A 19552-nucleotide genomic window follows, 5' to 3' on the forward strand; every position below is an offset into this window, starting at 1 on the left:
TACTTCCTTCTTTTATTTACACTTCCTCTTTGGCGACTCTCTGCATGTGCAGAGCACGTTAAATGATAGAATCTATTCTAGTCTGAAAAACAATCCACCACAACCACTCCCGAACGGGAGCGTGAGGGGAGAGGAACGTACAGCTGGTCCGCCACCAGCAGCTTGATGACAAATCCCTTGGCCTCCTTGCAGAGGCCGGAGAACATGGCCTCCTCGAATGCCACGTTGTAGCCGCGCACGTTGAGCGCCGTGGCGCGGTCGTTCTCGCCGGCAAACGGCGACACGCCCGTCAGACTGAAACACACGCGACACGGTGGCTGTGAGGCTTGGGGGAAACATGAGACTCGTGTCAAACCTGACCTGAGTCTCATGATGGTTTCCTTGTTTGGCGGACGGCTTGGTCAGGAACGTCTCTCAGGAATGTGGTGGACACTTTACCGGTAAAACCGATTTCACTTAATGTTTCAATTTCACTTAAAGTCAATAACACCAAAATGTACCACTACTACCACTTGATACCTCTATGAGGATATATATTTTAATATTAGATTTGCCTTCTCTTTCTCTCTTCTCAGGACTGCAGCCCCCCAACCCCCCTCACTCTCACACATCACAACTATGGACTGGACTTGGCTGCATTCTTATTCAAGTTATTATTGTTATTTATTTATTTACTTATCTATTTATCTTTTTTTATTTTTATTTATTTATTTATTAATATATTTATATTTATATACTATGCCAGTGGTGATGCTCTAAACTTAATTTCGTTGATTAACTCTGTTAAACAAGGACAATAAAGAATCTGAATCTGAATCTTTCTTATTTAAAATGTTTATTGATATTTTATTCTCATTACTTATTATTGCTTCCTCACTGCCCTTCTGCTGTGATGCCCAAATTCACAGATTTTCTTAATTTCTTTAAGATATCCTTAGACTTATTGAATCTTATCTTAAGTGACAATCAACACAGACAAGAGCAATGAATATTTAGCAAAATAATCTCAGACGTGGGTGGTGATACACAATATGTTGAGACACATTTCTGTATAGGTCATACATAAAACATGAAAACCACTTACCAGAGATAGGTTATCACACCGACGGGCCTAGAGAGAGAGAGAGAGAGAGAGAGAGAGAGAGAGAGAGAGAGAGAGGAATGGAGAGCCAGAGCGAGAGAAAGAGGGAGATGGAGAGGTAGCAAGAATGCGAGGAAGAGAGAGAGAGAGAGAGAGAGAAAGAGAAGAGGAAGAGAGGAAGAGAAAAAGGGATAGATAAAAAGAGAGGGATAGAGAAAGAGAGAGAGTGAGAAAAAGACCAAGGAAGAGGGAGAGAAATGGACAGAGTGAGAAAGAAAGAGAGAGGGGGATGGACAAAGAGGGGTTAGAGAGGGAGAGAGAGGAAGGGTAGAGAGACAGAGAAAGAGAGGCAAAACGGGGGACATGATAAACCATTATAGAGAGCAGATTAACAGCACATTAAAGGTCATGTTTGATATGTCTGTGGTAGTTATGTTCTTAAAGCGGCGGGGCCAACCGCTCGAGCAGGTGCGCACAGGTGGCAGCTCACCAGATGTCTGTTGCCGTGGAGACGGGGGTTTGGTTGACGATCTCCGGGGCGACGTATTCAGGCGTTCCGTATCGGCAGTAGTGCTGTCCGGGCGACTCTACTTTCAGCGCGCTGCCGAAGTCCACGATGCGGATCTGCTCGCTGCCCGGCGCGGCCATCACAATGTTCTCTGGCTGTGGGAGAAAGTGAACATACAGAAATAAGTTATTGTTTTGTTTTGTTTAGTTTTTTTATTTATTTGATTTTATTAGTACATTTTTCCTGTCAGAAATGGTGCAGAAGTGTGATGCGGTTTATGTCTCTGGAACGTATGAATGTAGCTCGAGTGTAGCTACTTTATTTTATCGGTTGTATTTTATATACCTAATAAGCATATTCCGGTGTTAGTATTCAGCCGAGACCCTGAATAAAAATATAATTAGCTTCCATAGGAATACTGTTTGACAGTTTACTTTTTATAACTATTTAGTCATTGTCTTGTCCTGTCTTGTCTGTCCTGTTGTAAACTCCACTGTACCAAAACAAATTCCAAACGTGTTTACATGTCATGGCAAATAAAGTCTTCTGAATCTGAATCTGAATCGAGCAGACGCTGTTATCCAAAGGGACTTGGCGTTAGGGGAGCTTTGCTCAAGGGCTGCTACCGGTTGCGTAACATAAGGTCTTCTGCCCATGAGTCTGCGGTAATGAGTGCACCTTCACGTCCAGGTGAGCGATGTCTTTCTGGTGCAGATAGCCCAGGCCTTCCAGGATCTGCCACACACTGGAACGGATCTGCAGGGAAACGAAAACACAATTGTTTTAAATTAAATAAATGTATCGTAGCAAACACTTTTCTTCAAAGCTCGCCCCCGCTTCCACCCCTCCTACTTATTGTATGTTGTACATCCTGGCACTGAATTTAAGCACTTATTGCATGTCGTACTTAGTTATCATACTTGTGTCGCATCTTATCCTTTGTTAGCCTTAGTTATGTATGGGGAATGGGTTAACCTAGTGATTGTTAATGCTTGTTTCTTGGTTCGACAAATGTACTTGTTGTAAGTCGCTTTGGAAAAAAGCGTCTGCTAAATGTAAATGTAAATGGACTGCATTTATATAGCGCTTTATCTAACCATTGGCCACCCAAAGCGCTTTACAATATTGCCTCACATTCACCATTCACGCACACATTCACACACCGACGGCGGAGTCAGCCATGCAAGGCGACAGCCAGCGCGTCAGGAGCTAACAGTCAGGGTTAGGTGCCTTGCTCAAGGACACCTCGACACTCGAACCAACAACCTTCAGGTTACCAGCCAACCCGCTCTACCTCCTGAGCTACTAAATGCCCTAAATGTAATTGTAAAGCTCTTCACAGTGAATTTGGATTCATGTGATTAAGGTGCAGGTGGTGGGTCAGGGGGCATCTTGCTCTAGTGGGATTCAGGTGAGGGTGCGGACATTGGGGAATGAACCCAGTATCTTTTGGTTTGTTAATCCTAATAATTATAAATTATGATAGCTCATTGATTTTAATAAAGAGTGCTTTTCAATGTATCCCCCACTCTTACAGTGAGGGTGGGGGATACATCCCTCTACCGGTGACGTGTTTGCCATGAGTATGGAGGACCCCAGGGGTAACCGGGAGTAACCAGGGGGGTCCCACAAACATCTCAACACTGACCTCCGACTCAGTGACCGTGGTCTTCCGGGCCAGCCTGTCCACGAGTTCTTCATGACATCTTTTTGTGGCAAAAGAAACCAGTTTAGGAAAAAATGATTTTGGGAAATATTTCAGGCCTTGACTCTGCATTGTGGCGTGGGCAACCCCCCCCCCCCCCCCCCCCTCCCACCATCCCTACCCTCCTTCCCCTCTCTCACCTCCTGAGGCTATGAATTATACACAGGAGGAGGAGGATTCGCCCACACACCTCTCTCCTTCTCTCTCTCTCCCCGTCTATCTATCTCTCTCTCCCTCCCTCCTCTCAGTCTCTCCCTCTCTCTCCCCATCTATCTCCCTCTCCCTCTTTCTCTCTCCCTTCCTCTCGCTCCCCATCTATCTCTCTCTTTCCCTCTTTCTTTCTCTCTCCCTCTCCTTCCCCCTCCCCTTTGATGTCTCTTCCTCCCTCCCCTCTCCCTCCCTTTTGATGTCTCTCTCTCTCTCTCCCTCCCTCTCTTTCTCCCCCTCTAATTCCACAGATCTGGGATGAGTCAGAGCTCTGGTTGGTTCCCCTGCCGCCCCCAGAGTCTTCTATCTGCTGTTCCTGGGAGGCAGAAGCTGTCCCTGTTTCAGAAGTAGTGAGCTGGGTGTGGTAGTACGTGGGTGGGTGAACTGTGAATCCTCATCACTGTGTTACAGACAGGCTACACAGATGTTAGGATGTCGGGCCTTGAGGGGAGATTGATGTAGATATTTTTAACAGATTGGATGTTAACAGATTTTATTAGATTGGATGTTGTGATTACATTTTTCGGTTTTGGACTACATTTTACCTGCAAGAATAGTCGGATTAGTCTTAAATAGTCAGAGATTATGAAACATTGGTGTATTGTTTCTATGTTTTACCAAGCCTAAAGACATATGGTGCAGACATCACAAACGCCCTTAAGAATAGTCAGATTAGTTTAACAAGAAGGATTTAGAAATATTTGTGAATGAGTATTTCGTTCTTGGGAGGAAGAGGACATCTTTGGTTAGTCAACAAGCAGCACAGCTTGGCTGTGCTGCTTGTTGGCTGGTGTTGTCTCCTGGCTGATTCACCACAGTGGGGAACTAGGATCAAGATTCATAGCAGACTATATTCTCTGTCAGTTAGAACCAGGGCGGTCGTGCAAGCAGTGGAGTTCAAACCCAGAACCTCTCGTTGTGAAACCCCAACACTAGACCAGGCCCGCTCCCGGGCGGTGAACCCTGACGAAGGCTTTTGTGTTCGGTTGAGTCATACATCGCACTGTGCCTTATTTCATCAGCGAAAAGTAGCTGCTACTGCTGCTACTACCACTCCCACGGGAGTCAAACCTGACATCTAAGTGTTTTTAGTGGTGGGCTTCTAGAACACCCCTGCGTCCTCCTATCGCACTACGTATCCCAGCATGCATCCCTTTGTAGGTGGAACATGCTGAGATCGATTACGATAACTGACACATAAACACAGACAGAACAAATTAAAAAAATACAGTGCGAATATATGTGTATATAGTACACAACTTCAGTCCAGCCAAGTCTGTATAATCCTTTCACACAGCTATGATCTCAAAGGGCATGGAATATTTAATTATCCATTATTATAATTATTTAGTACGTCATTCATTAATTGTTGAGTGTAGTAATAAAGTGATTATGTCTGTATAAAAGGGTTTTAATAGCATCAAAGAATTGAATTAATGTAATCTTTAAGCACAAAAAGGATGAGGTACACTTGGAATACTGGACTGGTCGGGTGTCCTGAAAATCTGGTCATACAGCAGTTCTGCTCATCGATCGCTCACTTTAATTGTCTGCCTCGCTTACTGGAAGATGCTTATGATGAAAAAATTAAACGTCCCAAACGTCAATATTACGAAGCCACTCGCAGGCAGTATATAACAAAAATGTTGGCACCTTTCATTTAGAATCATATCTTTCCAAGCCTGGTTATTTTGCTTCTCATTTAACTAATTCAGTGTTATGATGTATGCTGTTCTTTTCTATTGACTATCCACTTGCTCACTTAATAGTATTGCTTATATTTTATGGTGATTCTCTTTTTCCTATTTCTTATTTAATTTCTATGATGTTTCTGTATGTCTACTATTAACGCCTGCATTCATTTCAGTGTCTCATGTTATTATACTCGAAGCACCAGTGCCCTACCACGAACCTCGCGGAACATACCCAGGCTATCTTGGGAAAGCCTGGATCAACAGATACGCAACTCGCGATCAGAGTTAAATGGATCTACCAAGCTTACTTAGGATTCGATTAGTCGAGCCAGGTTTTCCGCTTTAGGTTCAATGCACGTTCACGTGAAATGGGCGATTATCGCGTCATTTTACTCACCTTTACAAACTGGATAGATCAAGCAGTCTATATAAATGCGTCTAAGTGAACAGATTCTGCATATTGTCTATAAAATAACTATGCCAACTGCAGAATTGTTCGCCATTAATCCCAATAGAATGATGGTGATTTCAAAATGCATAAGCAACGTCCAACCTGCCTTATTCTATAATTAAGAGAATTCACTTTAAATACACCATATGTAAGAAATGGATCGCATGTTTCAACCGCTGAAAGGTAGCGGCGGTGGCGCAGTGTATTAGTATAAGACCCGAACGCCAGCGACCAGGATTCAAATCTCACCGGTCTATCATCATACCTATTGCCCCCATAGATGTGGTGCCAGCATGGCCTTGAAAATATGGGTTCAAGTTCGAAATAAGCACAAAAATATAATTCCATAACCTTTCGTGAATAAGTATTCCGTATGCATGAGAATTGGGACTTTTTAAGCTTGACATAAATGCGCGCCACTTGGGAGTCGAACCCCCCGCGCAGAAAGTCAAGACCGACGCGGTTACACCACTCCACCACTCACAGAGACACAATGCGCAACAGTAAGCATTGTCTACATAATGTCCAACAAGGACAATCAAATAGCAAATACCCTCTGGTGAGAACCTGTATCTCTTATAAAGAATATTCTCAGGCAATGCCAAGGGATCGGTCCCGAAAGAGCCTCTGTCGGAGAGACCCCTGTACGATACAGGCTCCGAGGTCCACGGGAACACCCAGTAATGGTGACGCCATTGTCAAAAGAGGGGCAAGGAAGCTGCGCACGCCGATCTAGCTACATTAGCCTCTTTAGCAAACACAAAAACAAACAACACTACTTGATATTGTATTGCACGCACAGCAAGACCATGCAATGTATAAATTGGTCGCTAACGAAAGCGGCGCTTAGTTGATTAAGCCCGGTTAGAACTAACGCCAACTTCCACTTGAGGCTAAAGCCGTTCCATCAACCCAGTTCAGCCGCGCCTTGCTCAGGTTAGTTCAAGCCAGGCTTACGTTATCGTGGATTACGCGCGCTCACGAGATATGTAACCAGCCCAGAACCGTGAATGTCGAATCATGGCTCAAATGTCTGAAAAGGACCGTGCGGGATCTTTTCCAGCGGCGAACAGAAGCTGCTTGTGGATTTCTTTGAGGATTACAAGCATATAATAACTCAAAAAGGGAACACCGTAACCATTAATGAAAACAGCCTGGCAATAAAATCGCCAATCTTTTAAATGATTAAGTAGTATTAAGCAGAACATATTTTAATGTAATATTGACTGTAGATTAGAAATCAGGAAATGGTCTTGAGGTAACTTGTCGGACTTGCACCCGGTTGTCCGGAGTTCAATCCCCACCTAATTAGTAAATTAGGAAGGATTGCTCGAGAAAGCTAAACATTTTCATGCCATTTATTTTCCATTTATTTTAATAGGCCTATTCTAAATTGACTGACCATAGTATTTTTCTCAACAGAAGTCATCTTGGCTGCCTGCCGTGAAACTTACCTGAATGGAATTTATGTGGCTGCAATTTCCCATGCAGCATTGTCTTTGTCATTGTGACAAAGAATTATCAGTAACATTAATATTAACATTAACTTTACCATGGGTTTTTGCAAGTCATATTTGGGTTCTAGGGATATTGTAAGACATATTTATTACATAAAAAGTCAATTGTTAGGCCTAATTTCTCTGATATAAAGGAAATGACAAAAATAAGCCAACAGCATGAATTCAATGACGTCCCCAGGACGCAAACTCGGGTCACCCGTACTATAGTCTGGCTGAGCGGAAATGGACAGCGTCCATAGCGCTAGCGTCCGATTCCACCGCTTCTCCTCCCCTTCCTGTTGCTGGCTTTCCCGTATTGTGCTCCCCCTCAAACTCGGAAACTAGGCAGAATGGCGAGTTTTGAAGAGGACTTTGACAGCGCTGTAAAGCTAGCATGTTTGGCTCTTTCCGTCGAAAATTGCAAAGAACTTCAAAATATTTGCATAGAGCATTTGCTGAGGAAGAAAGATGTTCTTGCCTGTTTTCCCACAGGCTATGGCAAAAGTTGTATATATCAAGCGTGGCCTATTGTGTGCAGCGGGCTAGCAGGGGTAATGTTCAATTCGACCTCGGAGACTTGTAAACACAATATAATACAACTATAAAAGGATCTTCACATAGGCGACATACATCTTTAATCGTTTTTTGTGGCGTTTGCGGTTGGGATTGAGACATCTCTCTGACAGCCTCTGAACGTGAAGACGTTCCATCAAAATAATTCCCCTCCCGGCACTATTTTGCATGGACACCGCTGCTGCTTCCCGGGGTTAGCCCCGCCCTAGACGATTGTGATTGGTTTAAAGAAATAAAAACAGGCCAGCCCAGTTTCCCCCCGGATAGACGGCTCTAAATAGCGTGGTTCCAGACCATTCTACTTGCTGTAGTTTGGTCTGGCTTTGCGAGACTACCCGTACTATAGAGCAGATGCTAGACCACTCACCCAACTGCTGGTTCCTAATTTTGATAGAATACTTAAATTTGTCTGAAAATGTGTTTAGAAAATATCCACGGTAACAATAGATAGCAATTATTTTCATTATTTTATTTGCATCATTTAATCTTAGACCCTTAGTGAAAATATACGCTGTTTGTACTTCATATATGTACATTTATGACAAAATCGCGAGGACCAGGCTTGGCGGAACCTTCTGCTGGTACACTTGTTTCCGACAGATGGGACTCTGAAACACCGCTGAAGTAAGCCTGGCAGTTAGCCTGGTACCGACCAGGTTCATTTGGTCAGATAAATTGCCATGGTTACTTAGCGGAGATTCCCTTAAGTCACGTTGATGTAACGCAACTCTAGCTTAAAGTAGCGAGGCTAAGCAAAATAAGCCGGGCTTTGCCTTTAGCTTGGTTGATGGAATACCCCCCAGGGCCTTTTGAAAGACTGAATCTTTATTTAAATTAATTGCTTTTTGTTGTTCTGAAAGGCTGAATGCTGCCCGGGTTTCAGTGTACCTCACACAAGCGCTCTGTCTTCTCCCACTTGGTGAGACAGAGCTCTGGGCTCAGAATGTAGGATTAACCTCCTAAACATAGAAACTAGAAAATATAAACTATTTTGTTTGCTTACAGCAAACCCAATGTATATGTTACAAAAAGAATATGTAAAAAAAGAAAAAGTAACAAAAAAAAGTCAATTGATAACCATTTGACTATTCTGAAATATTAATAAAATCGAATATAATATATATAGATATATATACATGTTTATATCAAATGTAAACAAATATACAAAATAGACATTTTATAAAAGATTATTGAAAATACCAAAAATACTAAAATAATACAAACCAAACAGATGATTCAAACCTTAACAACAAACGAGTCTAAAGAAGGATACAGCTCCAGCACCAGCACCAGCGTGTTTTTCTTCTCGAAGGCGTCATGGAGGAAGGCGATCCTCTGGTGATCCAGCTCCGACAGCAGTGCCATCTCGCCCAGTGCTGCTGCTTTCTGCTTCCCCCGGGACGACACGAACTTGGCGGCAAACTCCGCTGGCTTCCCGTTGTTCTTCGTCTTCTGCGTCACCCTCTTCACATACGAGAACGCCCCCCTGCGGAGGAGGAGGAGAGACAATCGGTTGGTGGAGAGTGACGGGGTGGAGTGTGTGTGGATGGGGCGGCATGTGGCTCAGAAGGTGGAGCGGGTTGGCTGGTAACCGGGAGGTTGCTAGTTTGATCCCCGGCTCCTCCTAGCCGAGTGTCGGCCTGACTATTCCCAACAAACTGGCTGTCGCTTTGCATGGTTAAAACTGCCGTCGGTGTGTGAATGTGTGCATGAATGGGTGATTGTGAGGCAATATTGCAAAGCCCATTGAGTGGCTACTGTTTAGAAAAGAGCTGTATAAATGCAGTTCATTTACCATGGCTGGTTGTAGCAGCCTCACCTGGCCCCGATCAAACTGATTGGACACTGGGACTGGTGAGGCCGCACACCCGTGGTGCATTGAGCAATCAGTGCACACAAGTTAAATGAGCCGTCACCCCACACATTTAGGAGAGCTATGACATGGCAGCATTCAACACCTGCGCTGTGTGTCGTGTACTCCAAAACTCAGCAATAAACCTGTTTAAACATCATCACACTGTGTCCTGGTCCTCGGAGGAGCCCAGTAAAGCCACCCAGGTGGGCTGTGGGTAGGCTAGAGAGTGTCGATTTGGCAACCACACAGATTCACATGTCAAACACAAAAAGACGTTTGCGTGTACCTTCCAATCTCCTTGTGGACATGGTAGTAGTCAGTGAGGCGTCTCATCTTCCTTAGGATGCTGCCTTCATCTTCTGCCGGAGCCACAGCCTGCTTCCTCTCTACGCACACACAAACACATGCATAAACATACATTGTGACACACACACACACACACACACACACACACACACACACACACACGTTTAATTAATGTGTGTGTGTGAGAGAAAGTCTATCTACTGTTTGTAGGTGAGCATCTGTCTTTGTGTATGTGTCTATCAAGGTGGGGTTTGTGTGTGTTTGTGTGTGTGTGTGTGTGTGTGTGTGAGAGAGAGAAAGTCCATTAGTGACAGATGGGTTTCACTGGAGTTTCAGGACGCCTGTCCTGTGTCAGCAATATGGGCCATCTAGACCCTAAACACAACAGCTTCTCCCAGTCCAGAGAGGAACGACCATTTATGGTCACATCCTCAGGCAACAAAAGCGGTTCCTTTATTTCACTGACAGCTCAGCGGGAGAGTGACTAACATTTCAGATGGCTGGGGGGGACATTTAGAAAACTGTGGAGGGTTTAAAATAGAAAATATCAAATCTGCGCACAGAGCGCCTGAGAAAGGGGAATGTATATAATGTGTATAATGTATATAAAACGCAGCCAAACTTTCCATGGCCAACATAAACTTTGTTATTGGTAATATTATTTTTGTCGAGAGCTGTACAAAATGAAGCAAAAGAGGTTTCTTCAAGCCTATCCACTGGAACCAGTATTATGAAAATGAAAATAAACAATGGCTGGGGGGATATATGGGTTTTGGATAGACATCCTGCCTCGGATCAGTACCTCATGTGTTCTTGACAGTGGTGATGAGTTCATGACAGTAGTGTTGCAGACATAGCTGTAGTCATGCATTCATAATGGCAGTTTTGCATTCATAGCTGTAGTGTTGTGTTCATAGCTGTAGTGTTGCATTCATAGTGGGAGTGTTGCATACATAGCTCTAGTTGTGTGTTAATAGGGGCAGTGTTGCGTTCATAGCAGTAGTGTTGAGTTCATAGCGTAGTGTTGTGTTCATAGCTGTATTGGTGCATTTATGACAGAGGAGGTGTGTTTACGACCTTGGTCTGAAATTGGTGGTGCATTCACGGTGATCAAGGTACGTTCATAGCAGTTGTGGTTGGTTCATGGAAGTGGTGGTAGGTTCATAGCGCTGGTGGTGCGTTCATAGCGTTGGTGATGCATTCATGGCCATCAGTATGCCCATGACAGTGGCGTATTCAAGACAGCAATTAGTGTCAGATGTTTCCTCACCTGCATGGACGGTGACCTCAGCCTTGCAGGAGACGGCCCCCGCCAGATTCTTGGCAGTACAGGTGTACACGCCGGAGTCTTCCGGACGGGCGTTCAGCACCACCAGGGAGTACTCTGGATCATCGTAGACGAACGTGCAATGGCTGCTCTCTGAGAGGTGGGCCTCGTCCTGCAACCAGCGGTCAAGATTAACAATTCGGCGGGAAAATATTTGCATTTTTCCGAGATCTTCTTCCTTTATTCAATCAAGGCTCTGGGATGAGATAAGATAAGATGCCACTTTAAAGGTCCCATGACATGCTATTTCATGGATGCTTTAATATAGGTATTAGTGGGCCACTAACACAGTATTCAAAGACGTTCCCGAAATTCAGCTGTGGTGCAGAGTTACAGCCACTCCGAGCCAGTCGCACATTGAGCTTCCCCCAAATGCGCTGTTTTGGTGTCTGTAGCTATAATGCAAATGAGGAGGAGCGAGGTGGGCAAAGGACGAGGGTGGGCGTGTGGCCCTGAGCAGCTTGCAGCCACGGTACCATGCGCTCTGTTTACAGTGGATGTATCGCAATGGCGAGGCGCACACAGCCTTTAGCCGTGTTCTGTAAATATTCTAGAACACACGGGAGTCCTGGAGCTCTATAACTAAATAATATCGTATACATAGATATCTATATCATATAATAGATATTATCACGGCCAAAAGCTGTGTGAGCCGATATTATGAATCTCAAACTACCGCGTTGGGTTCTCCGACGTTCCTGGTTCTTTCACGTCCACATCAATCTGAAGTAGACTGAACCGCGACATGGAGGAGAAAGCGATTGTTGCCGGGCAGCACTTAGGCACCTCCGCCTCGTGCAGCGCTGAGGCGATTGTCTCTCGGCAGCGTCCCTCGGCAGCGGGAAGCGGGACTCAAGCGGGAGACATTCGCGGCCAACAATCCCAATCCCAAGTTCCTTTCCCCCAATTCCTTCTCAACCATGGCTGAGATAACCCCCACTACAGTCTCGTTGTGGAAATACAAAAGACGTCAAAGAACGAACAAGAAACACTTGCGTTACAGTGTGTGTATTCACACACACACAAATGTGGCGCTCGCACGGTCGTGTCTCATTGGCGGACCAAATTCTCTGGGCGGGCCAGGCAGAGTAAGGGGAGGAGCTTAGAAGCTATGTGATGACCTATGAAACCACGTTCCAAATCAGCGCGCTTGAGCCTCCATTTTTTCCAAAGGTGATCATAACACCTAGTGCTCGTTTTACACCGAACGCAAGTTTTAGCCCCTGGGGGACCATAGGCAGGCTAGGGAAACTCATATTTAGGTTAGAAAACATCATAAAGTGCGATTTTCATGCCATGGCACCTTAAATAAACCCCTGAAGGGGAAATTCCTTTGTTACAACAGTTCAGCAACAGTGGAAAACACAGGATAAGATACAATACAATAATGATTGCTGAAGTAAATGCTGAAGTAAAGACAAACAGAACAAACAGGGCAAACAAAACAAACGGTTTAAACAATATAAAACATATGAATTATAAAGTGGCCCAGTACCACTACTTTATTAGAGTATATAAATGCAAATGTGAACAAAGAGAAAAAGTACTGAGAAATGGTACCTTGTACCACAGGATGTCGGGGTCGGGTTTCCCCTCCACCACCACGGCCAGGCGGGAGGTCGCCCCGGCGTCAACGTCCAGGTCCTCCATGATGGATTCAAACTTGGGTGGTGCTAGAGGAGGAAGAGGAGGGCGATTTTATCTGGATACACGTTGCTACGTAGGCTGACTGACTAAACCAAAGGTGGGACATAGCAGGCACCACAGACGGTGACAGGTTCACCTGCAGTTGACCCACATGTACACACTTTGATTGACATAAAACCCAGCCCTGTGAAGACAGCCTTCCCTGCCTTCATCACAGCCATTGGATAAAAGCCTGATTTTAGTAAAACATCTGTCCTAGAGTCGTTCAACTTTTGAAAACTAGAGCCAATTAAAATGGGGGACAATGTCTCAATACGTGAGACGGGGGACAGTGGATAAAGATGAAGAGTCCAGCATAAAGTGGGTCACCTGCTCACCCCAGTTCTATAAACATCACATTTCATTTATCCATTTTAAGCTAGTGTTTCATACTTAGAGTTTGAGACTTTATCAATGGCCTAATCCCAGCTTTATCAAGAGACAGTCCTGAATCATTCCAAGACTGAGATCATTCCTTAGCTGACTTTGAGATGTATATTAAAGGGCAACTTCACCCACGTCACTTAAGCTTTGTATCGTTAGAAACCCACTCATATTTTTGAATGGTCGAGCATCATTCCCTTATTTTCTGGAGAGATCCGTATCAATCTCCAACACTTCCTGTTTACAATGATGCATTATGACGATTTTTGCGTACAAAAAAATAGGAAATGTAAGAGGGGATGATTCTCGTAAGACTACAACCACTAGTCCCACCCCCCTCTAGGGGGTGGGACCCACTGACGCTACAGACCTATTAGAGCAGTGCCAGTGGGTGGATCTGCTATAGAAGATGGCACCATGCAAAAGTTCACCATTTCGAAAGAAATACAAACGAGGACTACTGTATTTTCCGCACTATAGGGCGCACCGGATTATAAGGCGCATAGAATAGAAGATACTGCAGTCAAACGTTTGACTGGGGTTGCGTTATGCATCGACTAGATGGAGCTGTGCTAAAGGGAATGTCAACAAAACAGTCAGATAAAGTCAAACTTTATTAAGCGTTCTGACAACTCCGTTCACTCCCATGGTAACGATGTTCAAACGTTAATGTGATATTAACAATATCTCCCAGCCTTGTTCAGTTGTAAACACGTAAAAGAAACAGTCTGATACCGCTAATTCAAACGTTAGTGCATAACTCAACATTGTTCAGTTACGTATAACACGTAAAGCTCACTTTTTCAGTTCATTCCCCGTCCACGAATCCCTCTAATTTCTTCTTCAGTGTCTGAATTGAACAGTTGGGCGAGTACGGTATCCAACATGCCCGGCTCCCTCTCTTCATTATCCGAGTCCGTGTCGCTGCTGTTGCCTGGCAGTTCAGTGATTATTCCTGCCTTTGTGAAAGCTTGGACCACAGTTGAGACTGTAATATCAGCCCAGGCATCCTAGATCCATTGGCAGATAGTGGCGTAAGTCGCCCGGCGCTGTCTCCCCGTCTTGGTGAACGTGTGTTCGCCTTCTAAAGGTACGAACACACCAAACGCGTACCCCGCGTATAGACGCGTATAAAATCGGCAATTTTTCCATAGGGAACCATTGGTTTACGCACGTATGAGCTGCGTACATGCGTTACATGCGCTAAAGCAACATTTTACCCGCGTTAGCGGCGTATGAGCTGCGTATATATACGCGCGTACATATACGCGCGTACGCGAGGAGTTACATTTTTTTAACTTTTTACGCTCATACGCATGACGATTAGCCGCGTTGCCCAATCAGCGTTGAGCTTGACCCGACATCACTGGCAGAGAGTAGTGACGCTTGCACAGAAGCATACGGCCGACATCTTTCTTTATTCTGGGTGGAAATAGTAACATAGTTACGCCATTAAATGCGTTTATGTAAACATTTTTAGCGAGAAATGTGCATTTTACTTTCATAATGTTCGCTCGGTGAATGTGAAGGATGTTTGGTTTGATAGTTATGACGAAGAGGGAACGCTCCGTTCACTTGCATGGACAGAGTCTCTGGTTGCTAAGCAACCTCAACGTCTTGGCGGACTATATCTCTGCTGATCAACACTACGAATGCTGGAAACACACCAGACACACCATGTGAAGTTATTTAACCCGATTATTGTTATTTATATCTGAGATTATTTAATCTAACCCGATCCAAGCTCTATCATGCACCCAAACACGGCGGCGTTTGGGTTTCCTTCCTCGGACTCCTAAATCCAGCACAGCCACAGGCGCGTAGCTGCGTACGTAGGACCATTTTTGACACAAAATGGTCAAGCAACATTTTAGCTGCGTTACGCGCGTAAATCTTACGCGGGTACGCGTTTGGTGTGTTCGTACCATAAGGCCCCGTCCACACAAAGCCGTTTTTCTGGTGAAACCGCATAAGTCTTGTCCGTTCGGCCGACCGTCCAGACGGAGCCGGCGAATCCGGTGCCCGAAACCGCACATTTCTGAAACCACCCTCGGGGGTGGTTTCAAATCTATTTGGACCTATGCGGTTTCGTGTTAGGATTCGTGTGGACGTCTGAAACTCTTGATGGCAGTGGCTCCCCACCAGCTGGGGGACGTCCGAGTTGCGTTCAATTTTTTATTTATTATTTTATTTGTATTCTTTTTGTAGCTTTAAATAAAGCCCCTTGATAAATGTAATTACTAACTGTACATTATAAAGTATTTCTGCTCAATTTAAAAGGTTGAATCTCCTCGTGACGGAATGCGCTCCACTTTTTTCTGTGGAGAACCAGCGCCTTGAATATTTACTACAGCGTTTCTACAGCTCGATGCGGTTTCGAAATGACTCCGTCTTTACGGAGTACGCCTTATAGTCTTTACGAAGTGCGCCTTATAGTGCGGAAAATACGGTAATTCACTGAGTTCACCAACTAATACCCCTCACTAGAAATGTTGTGTGAAATGATTTTCAAGCAGTCTTGCGGTATCAGCTTGGTAGATGGAACAGCGAGGTGTCCGATAGGCGGAGATCTAGATCAGCGGGAGTGGCCAGCGAAGCTGTGCATCGTGGTGCATGGTGGGAGTTGTTGTCTTCATTCCACAACAGCAAAAAGTCACTTTCTGCCTTTTCTCGGTCAGGACGGCACCAAATTAGAATTTTACTTTATTATTCGACTACATATAGGACCCAATTTCAATACATATTCATGCCTCCACCGGTGAAATGCTCCTTTAAGAAACGTTTGACATTTTCTTGACAATCTGTTTGCCAGTTGTATAGAGGAGGAATCCGTCTTTTTGTTTATTTCAGGTTCTGCACTCTAATGACCAAGGAAGAAACACAGAGAATGAACACAGACAGAGGGATGTTGATTGGATTTGGGGTTTTCGTTTTCAACAAACCAACTTCACGTAGCTAGGCCAGTTACCTGCCAGGGCCAGCTGTATGGTGCAGAGGTCGCTGCCAAACTGGTTGTTCGCCATGACAACCAGCGCTCCCACGTCCAAGCTCCGAACCCGCTGCAGCTTCAAGGTGTGCTGGTCATCGTCCGGAATGCTCATCTCATACACCCCGGGTTTGTGCACCAGCGCGACCCCTCTCCTGGGGGAGCCAGAAAATAAACACCCTGGTCATGGAAGGGCCTAGGGAGATATTAGCCTAGCCCAGTGCAGGGATGTATCTTAGCTTCACGTCGTATAATTAGCATATGATCTCTGCTAATTGTTTAAACCTTTTTGCTTACAGTTACAGTTATAGTAACTTATAAAATGTCCCTTAACTTTAAAGTTTTTTCAATTTCTATAGATCTGTTGTTTTGGGATTTACAGAAATACTAATATCTATTCAATTAAGATTAGCTTATAGTCTACTTTCTGCTGTGACAACCAAAAATGAGGAATTTATCAAATACATTATATGCATAATTAAAGACAATGTTCCGACATTATAACCACCAACCAGTGACACCCACCTCTTCCAGGTGACCACGGCGTGAACGTGGTTCAGGGTGATTGTGATGCTCACTGACTGGTTCTCCACCACGTGAACCATGTCCGGCTTGTCCATGATGATGGGCGATTTCCTCAAATAGGGACCTAGGCCAGGTCATAGGCCACAAAGGTCAATAACTTGATAGATACTTTAGCGCACACATAAACAGTCAGTCTGCAACTACATAACTGCACGTATACACACACAAAAGTTACAGATATCCGGTGATTCCTCTAGTCAAGATAACGCAAAATAAGTTACAACTAGAAAATGCATTTCCTGCAGAAAATGCAGTAAGTGCTGTCGTTCGAAGTGAGGTTGAAAATATCTTTTTAAGAAAGCCACATAGATTAAGACATAAAGAAACGTTAAATGGTGCAAAATCAAGTGAAGGGATTTGAACAAAAGTCTAAATGGAATAAACAATGTAAACATGCACACCTTTTAAGAAAATGTAATTGGTTGGAAACAAATAAAGTGACAGCTGAATGTGTGTGTGTGTGCGTGCGTGTGTGTGTGTGTGTGTCTTTAAGAGAATAGCGAGCCGGTGCGTGATTAAAAATAGTCCAATAGAGCGGAAAAAACGCCCAATCTGGCAACACTGCCTGAATGTCCTCCAAAAGTAGCCCAATCTGGCGGGAAAAACTGCCCAATCTGGCAACTGCGTCAACGTAAATGAATGAGACCACCTGAAAACGACGCCGGTATGAAACTAAAACTGTGATACTGAATAAAGTGTGATATCTAACCCGATCTAACCCGGTTGGCGGCGAATGTCTCCAGCTTGAGACCCGCTGAGGGACCACCGCCGGAGGAGGAGGTGCCTAAGCGCTGCCCGGCAACGATCCCTTTCTCCTCCTTGTCGTGGTTCAGTCTACTTCACATTGATGAGGACGTTGAAGAACCAGGAACGTCGGAGAACCCAACGCGGTCGTTTGAGATTCATAATATCGGCTCACACATCTTTTGGCGGTTATAATATATATTATATGATATAGATATCTATGTAGGCTATATGATAATATTTTGATATAGAGCTCCAGGACTCCCGTGTGTTCTAGAATATTTACAGAACACGGCTAAAGGCTGTCTGCGCCTCGCCATTGCGATACATCCACTGTAAACAGAGCGAATGGTACCGTGGCTGCAAGCTGCTCAGGGCCACACCCCCACCCTCCTCCTTGACCCGCCTCGCTCCTCCTCATTTGCATTATAGCTACAGACACCAAAACAGCGCATTTGGGGGAAGCTCAATGTGCGACTGGCTCGGAGTGGCTGTAACTCTGCACCACGGCTGAATTTCGGGAACATCTTTGAATACTGTGTTAGTTGCCCACTAATACCTATATTAAATAATACATAAAATAGCATGTCATGGGACCTTTAAGTAATTTAGGTGTCAGAATGGGCAGACAGCTTCAATGGGACCAACTGTAGAATATGACATTTTGAAACTAAAAATGTGATTCTGAAGAAAGTTTAAATAATATCGAAATTCCGTTTCGATATTATTGAAGATACAACTGTATAGATTTGTGAAATGGTTTGAACGAAGATATACGGTTGAAAATTGATTTAGTTACGTGACATAGGCATAGACATAGGATTACGCCGGGTTTCACCAGATTTCGTCAAGATTAATTAAAAAAATTAACATAAGCAATAAGAAATAAATAAAACAAAAAAAAGACAAAACAAAACAAAAAAAACAACAATCAAAACAGTGATCAGTTAGAGCCTGGGTGCTGAACAGCTGAATGACCGGGCACCCATTGTAGTGAGTCGTGATGTGGGGATACATAGTAGTCCAGCAGAGGTTGAGCGGAGGGAGCGGGAGGGAGTGTATTCTTGGAGGAGGTCGCAGAGATAACTGGGGGCTAGGTTGTGGAGAGCTTTGTAGGTGAGGAGTAGGGTTTTGTATTGGATACGGTAGTGTACTGGGAGCCAGTGAAGTTGAATGAGGACAGGGGTGATGTGGTCAGATGATTTGGTGCGGGTGATGATCCGGGCGGCTGAGTTCTGAATGATCTGCAGTCTGTTGATGAGTTTGGTGGGGAGTCCGGTGAGGAGGGCGTTGCAGTAGTCTATGCGTGATGTGACAAATGAGTGAACTAGGATTTCAGTGCTGGATTGGGTCAGTGATGGGCGGAGTCTGGCGATGTTGCGGAGGTGGAAGAATGCAGTCCGGGTGATGTTGTGAATATGGGGTGCGAATGAGAGGGTGTTGTCCAGGATGACGCCGAGGCTCTTGACTTTGGAGGAGAAGGGTACTGGGAATCCATCGATAATTATGAGTGGAGCTGGGGTGTGTTGTGATTTAGTGAGGGTGGATTTGGATCCGATGAGCAGGGCCTCGGTCTTGTTTCCATTGAGTTTCAGGAAGTTCCTGCTCAACCAGCTCCGGATCTCTTCCAGGCACGTGATGAGGGAGGTGGGGGGGATGGCAGCGGTGGGTTTGGTGGAGATGTAGACCTGTGTGTCGTCAGCGTAGCAGTGAAAATGGACCCCATGGTGACGGAGGAGTGTGCCCAGCGGGAGGAGGTAAGTGGTGAAGAGGAGTGGACCCAAGACTGACCCCTGGGGGACACCTGAACACCCAGACTTGTGGTTGCTTAGTTGAACAAATTGTTGACGGCCGGTGAGGTAGGATGTAGACTGCTCCATTTACTTGCATGGGCCTTCCTAACGTTCAGCTGTCAATTATTTTTGTTTATTACACGGCTCTTCTCAATGCTCACGTCCACC

At 44.8% G+C, this 19552-nt stretch overlaps 1 protein-coding gene and 1 long non-coding RNA gene across 4 annotated transcripts in view; one reads left to right on the plus strand and one right to left on the minus strand.

Moving 5' to 3' along the window:
• The window catches only part of LOC132456366 (striated muscle preferentially expressed protein kinase-like), a 102600-nt gene that overhangs the window by 42716 nt on the left and 40332 nt on the right, over positions 1-19552 (minus strand). For all 3 annotated transcript variants that reach the window (XM_060050697.1, XM_060050698.1, XM_060050699.1), the window contains 11 exons: positions 16788-16911; positions 16245-16417; positions 12767-12879; positions 11150-11318; positions 9860-9959; positions 8992-9204; positions 3238-3295; positions 2268-2345; positions 1572-1744; positions 1085-1111; positions 142-294 (listed from right to left, as the gene is read on the minus strand). In XM_060050697.1, coding sequence (XP_059906680.1) covers positions 142-294; positions 1085-1111; positions 1572-1744; positions 2268-2345; positions 3238-3295; positions 8992-9204; positions 9860-9959; positions 11150-11318; positions 12767-12879; positions 16245-16417; positions 16788-16911 — 1381 coding nt within the window. The remainder of the gene's footprint in view (positions 1-141; positions 295-1084; positions 1112-1571; positions 1745-2267; positions 2346-3237; positions 3296-8991; positions 9205-9859; positions 9960-11149; positions 11319-12766; positions 12880-16244; positions 16418-16787; positions 16912-19552) is intronic.
• On the plus strand, positions 18565-19370 carry LOC132456371 (uncharacterized). The gene is made up of 2 exons (XR_009525451.1): positions 18565-18889; positions 19103-19370. It is a non-coding gene; the product is annotated as an uncharacterized LOC132456371 (long non-coding RNA).

Source organism: Gadus macrocephalus, chromosome 4 (genome assembly GCF_031168955.1).
Source record: "Gadus macrocephalus chromosome 4, ASM3116895v1".
In the NCBI taxonomy this organism is placed as follows: domain Eukaryota; kingdom Metazoa; phylum Chordata; class Actinopteri; order Gadiformes; family Gadidae; genus Gadus; species Gadus macrocephalus.